The following is a 15074-nucleotide window of genomic DNA, read 5'->3' as shown; positions in this document are numbered from 1 at the left end:
CAATTTCACTCATTTCACATGCTAGCAAGGTTATGCTTAAAATTCTACAAGGAAGGCTCAAGCAGTATGTGGACCGAGAACTCCCAGAAGTGCAAGCTGGATTTAGAAGAGGCAGAGGAACCAGAGACCAAATTGCAAACATGCGCTGGATTATGGAGAAAGCTAGAGAGTTCCAGAAAGACATCTACTTCTGCTTCATTGACTATGCAAAAGCCTTTGACTGTGTTGACCACAGCAAACTATGGCAAGTTCTTAAAGAAATGGGAGTGCCTGATCACCTCATCTGTCTCCTGCGAAATCTCTATGTGGGACAAGAAGCTACAGTTAGAACTGGATATGGAACAACTGATTGGTTCCAAATTGGGAAAGGAGTACGGCAAGGCTGTATATTGTCCCCCTGCTTATTTAACTTATATGCGGAATTCATCATGCGAAAGGCTGGGCTGGATGAATCCCAAGCCGGAATTAAGATTGCCGGAAGAAATATCAACAACCTCAGATATGCAGATGACACAACCTTGATGGCAGAAAGTGAAGAGGAATTAAAGAACCTTTTAATGAGGGTGAAAGAGGAGAGCGCAAAATATGGTCTGAAGCTCCACATCAAAAAAACGAAGATCATGGCCACTGGGCCCATCACCTCCTGGCAAATAGATGGGGAAGAAATGGAGGCAGTGAGAGATTTTACTTTCTTGGGCTCCATGATCAGTGCAGATGGTGACAGCAGTCACGAAATTAAAAGACGCCTGCTCCTTGGGAGAAAGGCGATGGCAAGCCTAGACAACATCTTAAAAAGCAGAGACATCACCTTGCCAACAAAGGTCCGTATAGTAAAAGCCATGGTTTTCCCAGTAGTGATGTATGGAAGTGAGAGCTGGACCATAAAGAAGGCTGATCGCCGAAGAATTGATGCTTTTGAATTATGGTGCTGAAGGAGACTCTTGAGAGTCCCATGGACTGCAAGAAGATCAAACCTCTCCATTCTGAAGGAAATCAGCCCTGAGTGCTCACTGGAAGGACAGATCGTGAAGCTGAGGCTCCAATACTTTGGCCACCTCATGAGAAGAGAGGACTCCCTGGAAAAGACCCTGATGTTGGGAAAGATGGAGGGCACAAGGAGAAGGGGACGACAGAGAATGAGATGGTTGGATGGTGTTCTTGAAGCTACTAGCATGAGTTTGATCAAACTGCGGGAGGCAGTGGAGGACAGAAGTGCCTGGCGTGCTCTGGTCCATGGGGTCACGAAGAGTCGGACACGACTAAACGACTAAACAACAACAACAACAACAACATAAAGGCCAAAAAGATATATTACTTTAAAAAAATATTATGGAAATAAATAAAAGAAACAGAACTAAAATGGCAGCACTGAATTACCTATTGAATCCAAACAATCTAGGTTTCTATCCAATGCAGCAGTGAGTAGCTGTCCAATCAGTACAAGAATTTCTACTTGTACAGTGGGACTTTCTCCATCACCCCCCCCCCACCAAAACGCGCCCTGTGCCCTTCCCAAATCTGTTCTGGAGAGTTGGGGGCAAACCCAGAACAGCAAGAGGAGAGTGGTGAAAGCCCCATTACCCTTGCACTGACGGACAAGTTCCTTAGCACTGCATTGGATACAAGTCTCAGTACCTAGCCTGCCACTCAAAAGTTAAGCCAAGTAAAAATATCAACACTTTCTAGAGGCAAGTAAGGAAATGAGACTTTTTATTTTCAGGTGGAAGATTGCATTACCTCCCTTTCACCCATCAAATATATATAAAAAATGCCCAGTCACTGACAACAGTTAATATTTATTCCATTATTCCATTTCACAACAACAATGAAATTGGCTTCTGCATTCCTAGCCAGGACTCATATTGACACCAAGGGAACAATTCAGCACCTAAGTCATCCTGACTATAGCGTCTTTGTATTTCCAATGCACAAAAACATCCAGCTGTTATTCATCATGCCACTGTGACCTTGGGGCTTATTTGGTTCGAATTGTGCTTTTAAAGGCCTTCTGACTGTTCTGGATTTCAATCACCAATTACACTTTTCTGGTTCAACTTTCCCTTTCCCCCCACTTACCATCCAAGCTGTGACAAAGTCTCCCATCCAGGTCCCCACGGCTGCTACCTTCATAAAACTTTCGTTCCTGATGCCCATGAAGTCTGTTACTATGTATGGCCTGTAAATGCAAGCACATATACCGTTACGTTACAAACATTCAGGCACAGCAGAATTATGGATGATTTGGCTTTGCTGGCACAGAGAAGAAAGGAAAATAATTTGTCTATCAAAAAGTGCTTTGTTTTGCATTCTAGATATTTGTTTACTCATTTGCTTTCATATCCTTTCTTACTGCATGCTAGCATACAAGCGGTTCCATGTACACCTACCTTCAAGTCCCATTGAAGTCAATGGAACACAGCTTTGAATGTTGAAAAGCAGAGGTTCATATTCAGAAAAAAATAGAAGTGGTATTCACAAAATGAAAATATATATATAAACAATATACTATATACTGTACTATATAAAACACAATAGAATTAATCTAAACAAAGGTCAGTAGCAACGTTACCCATCATCAATATTCTGGAATTGCCCATGTAACAGAAAAGTTTTGAGCTGGCATCAAAAACACAGAACAGTTAGCACTTGTCTAATTTCAAGAGGCAGGCAAAGGTAAAGAAAGGTAAAGGGACCTCTGACCATTAGGTCCAGTCGTGGCCGACTCTGGGGTTGCGGTGCTCATCTCGCTTTATTGGCCGAGGGAGCCGGCGTACAGCTTCCAGGTCATGTAGCCAGCATGAGTAAGCCACTTCTGGCGAACCAGAGCAGCACACGAAAACGCTGTTTACCTTCCCGCCAGAGTGGTTCCTATTTATCTACTTGCACTTTGACGTGCTTTCGAACTGCTAGGTTGGCAGGAGAAGGACCAAGCAACGGGAGCTCACCCCGTCGCAGGGATTCGAACTGCTGACCTTCTGATTGGCAAGTCCTAGGCTCTGTGGTTTAACCCACAGCACCACCCGCGTCCTTCAAGAGGCAGAGCAGGCACCAAAAGCACTAAGCTCTACTCCAAGGAGCCACTGAATATGTGGAACATGCAGAGGTTCCCATCTGAAGAACTCCATAATCATACAGGTCAGAAGGAGGTTTCTTAGGTATCCTGATTTCAAGAGCTTTGTAAGCTATTAACAAAGGGTTGGTTATATCCGCATCTGACCAGATTCAGTTAAAAATGTGATATAATGTTAAACTACATGTGAGGTGAAAAGTGTTAACCAGTTGAGGGTGGAGTCATGTTTGAGCTGTGTCCCGAATCGTTCTGGTAACCTAGGTGAACGAATGGCATGATTTCTTCTTGCATTAGAATCATCCCAAAACCTAGCAGGAGAAGAAATCACATTTATTTCCCAACCCACTTGGTTCTTCCTAACAGTAAGAAGCTTCTTAATGGGAAAAGATGCACAACAGTGTTAGAGGTATTTTGCCAAAGGAGAGCTGTACCTGAAAGATTCCTACATTGAGCAGTGGTTTGAATTAGATCGGGATGGGAAACCTATGACCCTTCCAACTACAGTGGTACCTTGGGTTACATATGCTTCAGGTTACATACTCTTCAGGTTACAGACTCCGCTAACCCAGAAATAGTGCTTCAGGGTAAGAACTTTGCTTCAGGATGAGAACAGAAATCGTGTTCCAGCGGTGCGGCGGCAGCAGGAGGCCCCATTAGCTAAAGTGGTGCTTCAGGTTAAGAACAGTTTCAGGTTAAGAACGGACCTCCGGAACGAATTAAGTACTTAACCTGAGGTACCACTGTACTGTTCCCCCCGCATGCATGGCCAATAACAGAAATGATGGAAACTGTAGCCTGAGAATACCTGGAGGTCCTTTTCAAGGTCTTTTCCAACTATGTTTCTACAGTTTCTAACAAATGAAATGAGAGTCACCCTGGGAACATATGAGTTTCCCAAATCTGTATAAACTGCTTTTAACTTGTGAACCAAATTTTGCAGGATTTCTTTTGCAAATTTTGAAGGCTAATTTTGCAGCTAAAAGCCAAAATGGGATCAAAGTGACTGGATCGCCTATTATATTTTGTATTGCACAAAGGAAGATGTAGGAGTCCACAATTTGGAGTGGCATTTGTAGTTCTTCAAAGTCTATGAATTGACCAGCCATCATTCTTTTAGCAAGTCTCTTTTAGAGTCAGAATATGAATGGGCAATGCAGGAGGTGGGTAACAAAATCGGACTGGAAGACAAGCAACCCCATTCCCCCGTGGGCCACATTTGACAAGCTGCAGGGGCCACCCACCTATCAATCATCTGATGCCACAAGGACAATGATGTTAGGTGACCCATTTTCCTTTTTCCAACTGGTTTGAAAGACATAGGGCTTTGTGAGTACAGATTGGCAAAATATGTCTTGCTGGTCAAAAAGTGAGGCTGGCAGGCTTCAGCCCACAAGACAGACATTCCCCACAGCTGGGTTAGTGGAAACTGTTTATGGAAAACCCATGAAGCACTGTGTCTTAGGCCACAGTCAGTCACTGAAAGTTCTATGGCACCACTTTAGACAGTTGTGGCTTACCCAAAGAATTCTGGAAGGTGAAGTTTGTTGAGGATGCTGAAAGTTGTTAAGAGATCCCTATTCTCCCGATAGAGCTACATTGAAGTTCTCCATGAAGAGGAATTGATGGTTAAACCAGTCCAGTAATTATATCTGTGTAAGATAGATAAGGATCCAGCTTGTTCTCCCAATTCAGTTTCTTACCTCTGAGACAAATTACTCCTATCTTAGGATAATGTAGTGTCAACTGTAGACATAGAAATACTGTAGCCTTAGGGCAAGATTACATTACAAAGATTCTCATTTTAACTAACTAATTTATTCGTAATGCTAACACATTTACAATTTGTTTTCTTTTTTTCTTTTTAATTTGCCCTAACCATACCTTAGGTCATCTTCCCCTTCCCAGTACATGTATGCTAGCTGCTATACTCATTATTTAACAGCATATTTTGCCTAGTCAAGTCACTGGGTGTGTGGGAGGGGCAAAAGTCGACTGCAAAGCTTTTATTTTGATCCATTCCAAAATAAAAAATATAAAACAGGGGGTTATTTAGCTGCCTTGGCAATATATAGGTTGCCAAATTAACTTGAAACACTGCTTTGGAAAACATGCAACTTTTTCACATTTTTATCTAAACTTTAATAGCATTCATTTTTTAGCTACAAGTTCTTTCACACCAGCTGCTTTTGAACAAAAAAGGCACCCCAAGTAAGGTTTGTTTCTTTTCTGGAAATATAATGGGCATAGATGCTACTCTATTTATATGCCCTCACCACTTACAAAGCATAAGGAACCTCTGTTATAAGACATGCTATTAACAGGTTTACTTGCTGCTAAATTCAGTGTATTTTGGTTGGATAGAAAACGTTCCCCACCCCCTTACTAACACTACATTTAAGACAAAACACTACAGCTGAACTCAATGTTCTCTAGACTTTTTGGATCAGAAGAAGAGTTGGGCGGTGGACGGGGGTTCACACCTCCTATCTGAGAAAGTCCTTAAGCTCATCTTTTTGCATGGCTACTTATAGACATGCCTTCCTTTGCTGCTGCTTTGGAAATCTCTCCCCCCATTTCATTATTCTCAAGTAATAAGGATATAACAGGTAATGTCCTGGCAACTGCTACTACTTAGGGGTCTAAAACGGATACATTTTTACTTACCTTTAACATATTGTTACAACTATTACTTTATAGTTCAGAGCAACAGGGGCAGCAGGAATCGTGAGAGAAATGATGTCCAACCCCACAGTTTTTCCACATTATGATTTTTTCCTTAGTGCGCGCACACACACACACACACATCGCAATTCATGATATATCGCCATGTTGAATATTATGAAACTATTGCCATGATGTGGCCTTCAAACCGATTTCGGATGGTGTATTGATACATCCCATAGTTTGTCTCACAGTTTCTAGTTTCAGGCTCCAGGCTCACCTCAGAAAACTGCCCCCGTATAGGCTCATGTTGATGTGCTGCTTGGCTTCTCCATGTTAGACTCATTAATTCCCGGGATAGCATGGTTCGAGAAAGTACTACTACTGCCATCAGAGCACTGTGTATAAACCACCAAAATGGAGGGACCAGTTCACACGCACACAAATGACACATTTGCCGCAGCCCTTTATATAGTAACAAGGCTTTTGCATGAGGCCACATCTAAAATAGCTCCTACTAAACAGAAGCTATGGACCAGTCTCTCCTCCATCCGCAAGCTGTCTGCCACCCACTCTGACCCACAATCGGATCATTTTAACCTGATCGTCATTTAGCTTGCAATAAGCATATGGCAGCAAATTCACGACAATTTGAGAAAGGATACAACTGTGGACTGGAGAGAACAAAATAAAGAGATATCATACCAGAACCACAGAGTTATCAAATCAGAGACATTTTCTATTTGAGAGATCACAAGATTAAATGAATGAACCACAGACATGAACAATTTAAATCATTTCAGCAGCTCAGTCTACTTTGATTTAGTTTATAGTCTAACTCCTGTAGCTCTTTATAATTAAACAAAAAAAAAAAAAAGGCAAAGCCTCACAAGGAATGGGTTACTGAATGTTGCTTCCATTCCAGTATATGTGACAGTTCACATCCTGTACCATTCTCTTTCCTGTGCCTACATGGTATATCCAGTTATGACACATACAATGTGCTTTCATTAAAGGAATACACTTAACTACAGAACAGATGAAGTGATTTACAAGAGGAAACATCAGTGGCGCAGAACTCATAATTCCATGGATTAGCTTGCTGCCAGGTCTATAAGAGCAGCTTTTAAAAAGCCTTCAGGACAGGCTTAAAATTATATGTATTTAAAATAAATACAAAACAGACAAAGTTTCCTTGTTTGTTTGATGTGTGAAATCACAGCTAGGGTGCATTTTCCCCCTTTGGTTATATAGGCTTAGAATTGTGTTTGCTGTCCACATTAAGTCCCCAAGGTGTTAATTAGCCAGATACATTTCTCCATCTAAGTACACAAAACAACCCAAAAACAATCCTGTGAACCAGTTCAGACGCAGGAATTTCAAAGAGCACCAAAGGATATTCTAAATCCCAGTCTCCTGAGGCAGTGGAAGCAAACTGTTGTTTAGTTTTTGCTTAGATCTTTAACTTTAACATGCTGTACAAAAAGTTTAATTTTTTTTTTTGCTTAAGCCTACTCTTTAAACAAGGAGCTGCTAAACAAGGTGTTTTGGGAGAAGCAAAGTCTCTTTATAACCAAAAGATCCAGGATATGGGAGGCTGATCACTCCGTAAATGCTATGATTCGTGCACAAAAGCACCTCTTTTTAACACAGTCAAATAGCCAACATTAGGTCATTTCAGCATTTGGAAAAATGCCCTGTCAATTTCTTTCCTGTATTAACTGCAACTGAGGGGAAAACTGCAGGGTGGGCTAGACAAAGGGAATGCTAACTCTGCTTAGTATCTCAAGATGCATTATTGAAATGCTTCAGGACTGCCATTTTGTCAGGTTACCTAATTGAGTGCATTGTAATTTCACACTTTACAAGAAAACGCCATTGTGCAAGACTGTGAATAATGAAGAAGGAAGGTACAAGAGCATTCCTAACCATCAGCCCATATGCAAAGTCACTAGGACTGTACAGCACTAAGGGATAGCTGCAAAATGATGCTAACCCCAGAAAGTTAACTAACAGTTGGTACTATGCAGAAAGCGGGACGCGGGTGGCACTGTGGGTAAAACCTCAGCGCCTAGGACTTGCCGATTGCATGGTCGGCGGTTCGAATCCCCGTGGCGGGGTGAGCTCCCGTCGTTCGGTCCCAGCTCCTGCCCACCTAGCAGTTCGAAAGCACCCTTAAGTGCAAGTAGATAAATAGGTACCACTTTATAGCGGGAAGGTAAACGGCGTTTCCATGTGCTGCTCTGGTGCCAGTTCGCTGGAGCAGCTTCGTCACGCTGGCCACGTGACCCGGAAGTGTCTGCGGACAGCGCTGGCTCCCGGCCTCTAGAGTGAGATGAGTGCACAACCCTAGAGTCTGTCAAGACTGGCCCGTACGGGCAGGGGTATCATTACCTTTACCTTTACTATGCAGAAATAAGTCCTACTGAGTTCATTGACACTTATTAAATAAAGGTAAACCTGCGGCATTGCAAAAAAAAATGGAAATCATTCCTTTCCACTTATGGGACAATTCACACACTCACATTCATTATAGTTCGACTCAGGACTCTGCTGGTGCAAAGGCATAGAAACTTTTGTTTCCTCTCCTTTCCACTCCAGCCCCACTTCCTCTCAAAATCAGCTCTGGGGGGTTGGGGGACACTCTGCAGGTATACGGCCTCAGTCCCGTATACCTGAAGGAGCATCTCCACCCCCATCGTTCTACCTGGACACTGAGGTCCAGCGCCAAGGGCCTTCTGGCGGTTCCCTCACTGCGAGAAGCCAAGTTACATGGAACCAGGCAGAGGGCCTTCTCGGTAGTGGCACCCGCCCTGTGGAATGCCCTCCCACCAGATATCAAAGAGAAAATCAACTACCAGAAGACATCTTCAGAAGACATCTGAAGGCAGCCCTGTTTGGGAAGCTTTTAATGTTTAATAGACTCATAGCTGTCAACTTACAGATTTGAAAATAAGGGATCAGAGCCAAAATAAGGGATTTTAGTCAACAAGCCCCCCCCCATGAGATCGCCGCCCACCATTGTATTCAACCAGCTCCTTTCCTTTTCCCCCACCATGTGCCCCTGTTCCAGACAGACCTTTTCCCCGGCAAGGGTGAGTGGGCCGTAGATGACGTATCCATCCGATTCCGAGCACAGGTATGTTCAACTTCTGAGCCCCTCCGAGCCAAAGGCAGAAAGCCCAGCCAGCAGCCAAACGAAGCCTCAAGTGGTGGTTCCCACAGTGCAGCAACCCGGCAAAGGGGAATGCAGCAAGGAAAACCACCGTCACCTCTCCGCTGGGAAGCGTTGAGCAAAGGCGAGTTCCCAGGCAACGCGGCCAGTTTGATCGGCACAAGGCATGCAAGCTCCACCCCCAGTTGTTCTTAGACTCCTTATTGGGTGAGCAACGCAGCCAAGCAACACAGTTGGAGCCTCCCTCCTCCCTGGCCAGCAGGGAGGGAGGGAGGGAGAGGAGCTGCTTCCTTTGAAACCCGGGATATCATCAATCCGAGACAGCAGCGGGAAACGGCGCTGGGATAAGGGAGTTTCCCGCCAAATAAGGGACGGTTGACAGCTATGAATAGACTATTGTATTTTAATATTCTATTGGAAGCTGCCCAGAGTGGCTGGGGAAACCCAGCCAGATGGGCGGGGTATAAATAATAAATTATTATTATTATTATTACTTTGGAGCAGCAAGAGGGCAGCCATGTTTTATCCAAACCAGTGCCCCTAAAAGGATTCTACATCATGACATAACATCACTGAAAAGGAGCACTATGGGTGAGAAATGACCCCAGAGCAACAAGGAGCCGTGTGTGTGTGTGTGTGTGTGTATGCATATATGGCATATATATATGCATATATGGCAATGAAGCCTTTGCTACTGGGCATTAAATACAAGTGCTTCAAGTGCTATTTTAAAGAAATGTCTTCAGCCCATGAAACTGCATTGGTTTTCACCCCTCATTTCCTCCCCCTCCATAAATATGTCAATATAATTCCCAATAAACATTAGGAACATAAGAAGCTTCAGGAGGCGAGAGGGCTCTTGTGCGTGAATTCTGCTTGTGCGTTTCCTGCAGGCACCTGGTTTGCCACCGTGCAAACAGGAGGCGGACTAGATGGGCCATTGGCCTGACCTGACAGGCTTTTCCTCTTAAATCATTGGTCTATCTCACTCATCATTGTCCCTGCTGAGTGGCAGCAGCTGCCTGGTGTTTCGGGGGGGGGGGCATTCTCAGCCACTTTACTTGGGACTTTCTGCATGGGACCACTGAGCTAAAATCCTTCTCTAACGTTCTACATTAACACTGGCTGGAGGCATTATTCAAGCTGGGATGGCTGCCTCAGCTATGTAGGTTATCCCACCTCCACGCAGAAGCCAAACCTGTTGTTGTATCTTTTTAGTAGCTTATACTGGGTATCCATGCCCTCCAACATTTCTCAGATGAAAATAGGGATGTCCTATTCTATTATTATTATTATTATTATTATTATTATTATTATTATTATTACAGTCATACCTCGGGTTACAGATGCTTCAGGTTGCATGTTTCTGGGTTGCGCACTGTGCCAAACCCGGAAGTACCAGAACAGGTGACTTCCGGGTTTTGGCGCTCGCGCATATGCAGAAACGCTAAATTGCGCTTTGTTCATGCGCAGAAGCACTGAGTCATAACGTGGCACTGCAGGTTGCAAACGTGCCTCCCACACGAATCACGTTCACAGCCCGAGCATCCACTGTATCATTATTATTATTATTATTATTTACTATTTATATCCCACCCATCTGACTGGGTTGTCCCAGCCACTCTAGGTAGCTTCCAACATCTATAAAACCACAGTAAAATATTTAGCATTTAAAATCTTCCCTATACAAGGCTGCCTTCAGATGGCTCGAGGCTCAGTAACTCCATGCCCTCCAACATTTCTCCAATGAAAATAGGAGCATCCAGGGAAAAGCAGGACATTTGGGGATCAAATCAGAAAACAGGACAGTTTCTGTAAATCTGGAACTGTCCCTGGAAAATAGGGACACTTGGAAGGTCGGCTTTTTGAACCCTAGGACTATGCAGATCCTGCTGCTATCTCCCTGTGGGATGCTGCATGTGGCATACATGAGTATCAGGACCGAGATAATATGTTCACTGTTATTATATAGAATAAGGCAGAGATCCCATTGCATCAGGGCATACAGTTATGTCATGGTGTGGAAGTGTTCCCTACAGTGGTGCTTTGTAAATCTCGTCGGTCTCTTTAACCCACAGTTTTGCTTTCGGGTTTTTGCCAGGCAAAAAGAGTTGCTTAACTCAGTGTGTGCATCTAATTGGCTGTTACTCAGTAAAGTGGCTAACCCCCATGTCTAATTAATCTAATTGCATAGCTTAACCCTAATTAATATAATTACATTTGCCTTCTTTCCATTCTGTTAAATATCCGGAGGCTTTAAACACATAGACACACAGCCAAAGCCCTGTGATTGTTGTTTGGTTTGTGCAATGGCTGGTATCAGTGGGAGACGAGAATTTGATGGTGGGTATAAAGGTGTGATCCTTTGGCGTGTTTGATTCCTGAAATCCACATCAGACATGCTGAGCAGCTGCTGGTGTTCTTCTCATGGGCCTTGCAGTGAGTTGAATAAGAATGGTGCTGTTTTACAAAGGTTAAAAACCAACCTCAGGTCAGGTCACACAACATCACACCATAGCGTCCTGGTCTCGAATGCTGTTTTCATCACTGTGTGCTTACCGCTCAAATGGCTGAAAGAGGAATATGTGATCTCCCCTTAAACATTTCCTGTCTGTGTAAAATAGCTGGTAGTAGACACCCAGCGTGGATCTAAACACGGGGGGGAAACCCGTTATAAATAAGTCAGAAATGATTTATTTATTACAGTTTTAACAACAACAACAACAACAACAACAACAAATTCTATGGACAACTGCATTTTAAAATTTCCTGCCATGTGGTGCTGCATGTTTATAGCGCATTCAGTTCGCTGTTTCTTTACTAACATAGGTGAGTCCCTCCAAGTGTCGCTATTTTCTAGGGACAGTCCTGGATTTACAGAAGCTGTCCTGGTCTCTGATTTGATTCCAGAATGTCCTGCTTTTTCTTAGGACACCCCTATTTTCATCAGAGAACTGTTGGAGGGTATGGAGTTACCGAGCCTCAAGCCGTCTGAAGGCAGCCTTGCATAGGGAAGATTTTAAATGCTAAATATTTTGCTATGGTTTTATATATGCTGGAAGCTACCTAGAGTGGCTGGGACAACCCAGTCAGATGGGTGGGATATAAATAGTAAATAATGATGATGATGATGATGATGATGATGATGATGATGATGATATCTTTACTATTATAAGTTGGCTGTTCCTCAAGGTTTCATATAAAACAGATTTAGGATTTACTCACCTTTTGTTTGGACTGGATTTTGGTAGTGGCTTTGCCATTAATACACACTCTCTCTCTCTCTCTCTCTCTAACACACACACACACACAGAGAGAGAGAGAGAGAGAGAGAATCCCAAACTTCTAGAAAGCAAATATCAGAAGCACCTTGGCAGAGCAAATCATGCATCTTTCACCAGATCAATTCTCTCCAATTCCAGATTAGAATTTTATCTCAAAGATTCCCCCCCCCCCCCGCAGCAGTACAGAGCAATGGGTGTTAAAATGCTAGCAAGCTGCTCAGGAGCCGGTTTTCTTTCATGAAATCAAAAGCTCAACAATTGCCATGGCCCTGAAGCAGGGAGGGTGACTGGCTCATTCAGCAAATCAGAATTCACTTGCCATTTCAGATTGAAAGTGGGGTGGGGTGGATCCTGATGTAGACGAGAGGAACATGGTCCAGGGTTTTGATCAGTATTTGTGAAGCCCATCAGTGAGGTTTCAGGAAGCCAGAAAGAAGACAGTATCCCCTTTTGGAAGAGATGAAACAACACTGAGGTATAGCTCTCAGGTCACTTACCTGGGAGCAAACCCATTGAACCAAGTGGAACTTACTTGAGAGTTATGACACACGTGCTCCAATTTAACATATATTTTATACTGGCCTGCCTGGAACCGTGTGACTATTTTGCTATGAATCGCACAGCTTTGGGATAATGAGAATGGATTTTTGAGAAACAAACCTGAAGGCTCTCTTTCCATCAGAACAAATTCATCTTTTTATTTTCAGTTTCAGTGCTAAAGTATTATTTATTATATCACTAGGATCCACTGAAATCAGTGAGACCTACTCCCAAATAAATATACTTTAGTCTTTCTGCCCAGTTAATGTCCTATAAAACATGCAGCCCAAATTGGGCTGCATCACAATGCAGTTCAAATGGAATGTGTGTTAGGAAGTAACGAAGCTTACTGAATAATTTTAATCATGAGAAAAACTTGCACAGATTTAGACAACAAGCTGGTAAACATCTACATTTTTTTGTGTTTGGTCTCTAAAAGCCATAAAGCATCCACTGTGGTTCATTAATTCATTCCAGCAGGATTTCATTAATGGAATTGTGAGGCATCACATTACTAATCTGGTCCGTTTCCCTAAAATAACCTATTTGATGAGATTAGGGATTTACGTGCGCACTCACCGTCGGCAAACTTTATCTTGGACTTGCTATGGCATCCCGAGAGAGGTCTCAGGGGAGAGTTATTTACTTTCATACTAATTATAATCAATAATTTCACTACCCCCCTGTTGTGCTGCTTCAGGCCAACTTAATCTAACAGATGGGTCAAGCGCCAAGAGACATTTTTAAATACAGAAAACGTTGTGTTGCGGGATTCGGATATAAACCACATGCCAAGTTCTAATTTCTCAAGGCTTTTTACAAGGAAACTTTGCATGTCTAAATGACTACTAACGATGTGTACTTTGCTACAGTAATTAAACAGCCAGCCAAACATGCCCGTTTTGTGCTTCACAAGAGATTTCTTACAGGCTCAGCTGCAGAATATTCCGTATTCCATATTTGAACCTGTGATTTTCCTTTGTCAGTTTTCTTTGCAGTAAAAGCAGCTGAGGCAATGGGGCTAACTAAAGGCGGCCATAGTCACAGGACTGTCCAAATCAGAGATCCTGTATTTTAAAAACACTTATGCAGGTTTCAAACTTCACATCCTTTAATATATCTTCTACAATACATAAATACTGTTCAGCTGACATATCCAGGATCAGGGTATATATATATATGGGGAGAGCAGAAGTACGAAAGATGTCATCCCCCAAACTACATATGAGGGAACTTCCATGTGCACAATATTTGAACTCATGGAACTGTATTCCTTTTTTGTTTCAAAAACAGCATGTACTGTTTTTCCATTAAAATATTCAAAACAGGTCTAATTTTTTCAGCTCCTAATAAAAACACAAGAGAACAAATTTGCACAGCAGCACCAGTGAGAAGCAATCAAATCAAACTAAACGCAGCAACCATCAATCATCCATTTAAAAGCTTTTTGTTAAGTTGTGGGTGAACCTATCAGACGACACAGCGATTCTTCAAACAGCTCTTGTTTATTCACAGGCCAGAACAGAACTGGGCTGAAGGGTTTAGCCAGCCTGCTTATATACTGCTCAACTACAAGGTAACAGTAACAACTTTCTGTAACTATCCAATCACTGAACGTCACTTTCAATTCCTTATTTGCATATGTGGACCTGAGTGAAAACTATCTACAGTATCTCCCTGCTGGCCCAGGGTGAGAACTTCAGTACAAAACACTTTTCGTTTTGGTTAACATTTCCTTCCTTTCTTCCTGCCTTCCTTGCTTTCTACCCCACTTTTGAAAAGCAGCTTTGTAGCCTGGAAAAATAAGGTGCTCCTCCAAATGTTAGCGCCTGCTGAACTTGCTCAAGAAGTGAGGTGCAGCCACTGAAAAGACCCTACTCAGAGAGTGACCTTTGACCTGAGTAACGCTGGCTAGTCAATCCCAATGCGGAAATTAGGATTTTAGGTCAAAGGGTGCATCACTCGTTTTCGAAATTAAGCACTTCTTGTGAGTTGTGGTTGTTCGAAGAAACAAAATGCAATCAACAAAGTTATCCATTCTCTCAATTTTATATGCACCCTACATATCTTAATTGCATGGATACCTCAGTCGGTTAGAGAGTGGTTCTAATAATGCCAAGGTTGCAGGTTTGATCCCCATAAGGGGCAGCTACATATTCCTGCATTGCAGGGGATTGGACTAGATGACCCTCAGGATCCCTTCCAATTCTATTAGTCCACAAAATGTACACACTCCTTCTAAAAACAGATTCCCAAAACTGAGAAAGATTCTGACTTCCACCCGTAGCTTAGCTTCATCTGCAGCCTTTAATACTGGCGGGGCAGAATCGTTTCTTCGCTGAGA

At 42.9% G+C, this 15074-nt stretch overlaps 1 protein-coding gene across 3 annotated transcripts in view; it reads right to left on the bottom strand.

Moving 5' to 3' along the window:
* Nucleotides 1-15074, bottom strand: part of TMEM117 (transmembrane protein 117) — a 214840-nt gene that overhangs the window by 126854 nt on the left and 72912 nt on the right. For all 3 annotated transcript variants that reach the window (XM_082239739.1, XM_082239741.1, XM_082239740.1), the window contains exon 4: nt 2077-2176. In XM_082239739.1, coding sequence (XP_082095865.1) covers nt 2077-2176 — 100 coding nt within the window. The remainder of the gene's footprint in view (nt 1-2076; nt 2177-15074) is intronic.

Source organism: Podarcis vaucheri (genome assembly GCF_965113315.1).
Source record: "Podarcis vaucheri genome assembly, chromosome: 10".
NCBI classification, from domain to species: domain Eukaryota; kingdom Metazoa; phylum Chordata; class Lepidosauria; order Squamata; family Lacertidae; genus Podarcis; species Podarcis vaucheri.
This window is presented reverse-complemented; position numbering and strand designations above follow the sequence as displayed.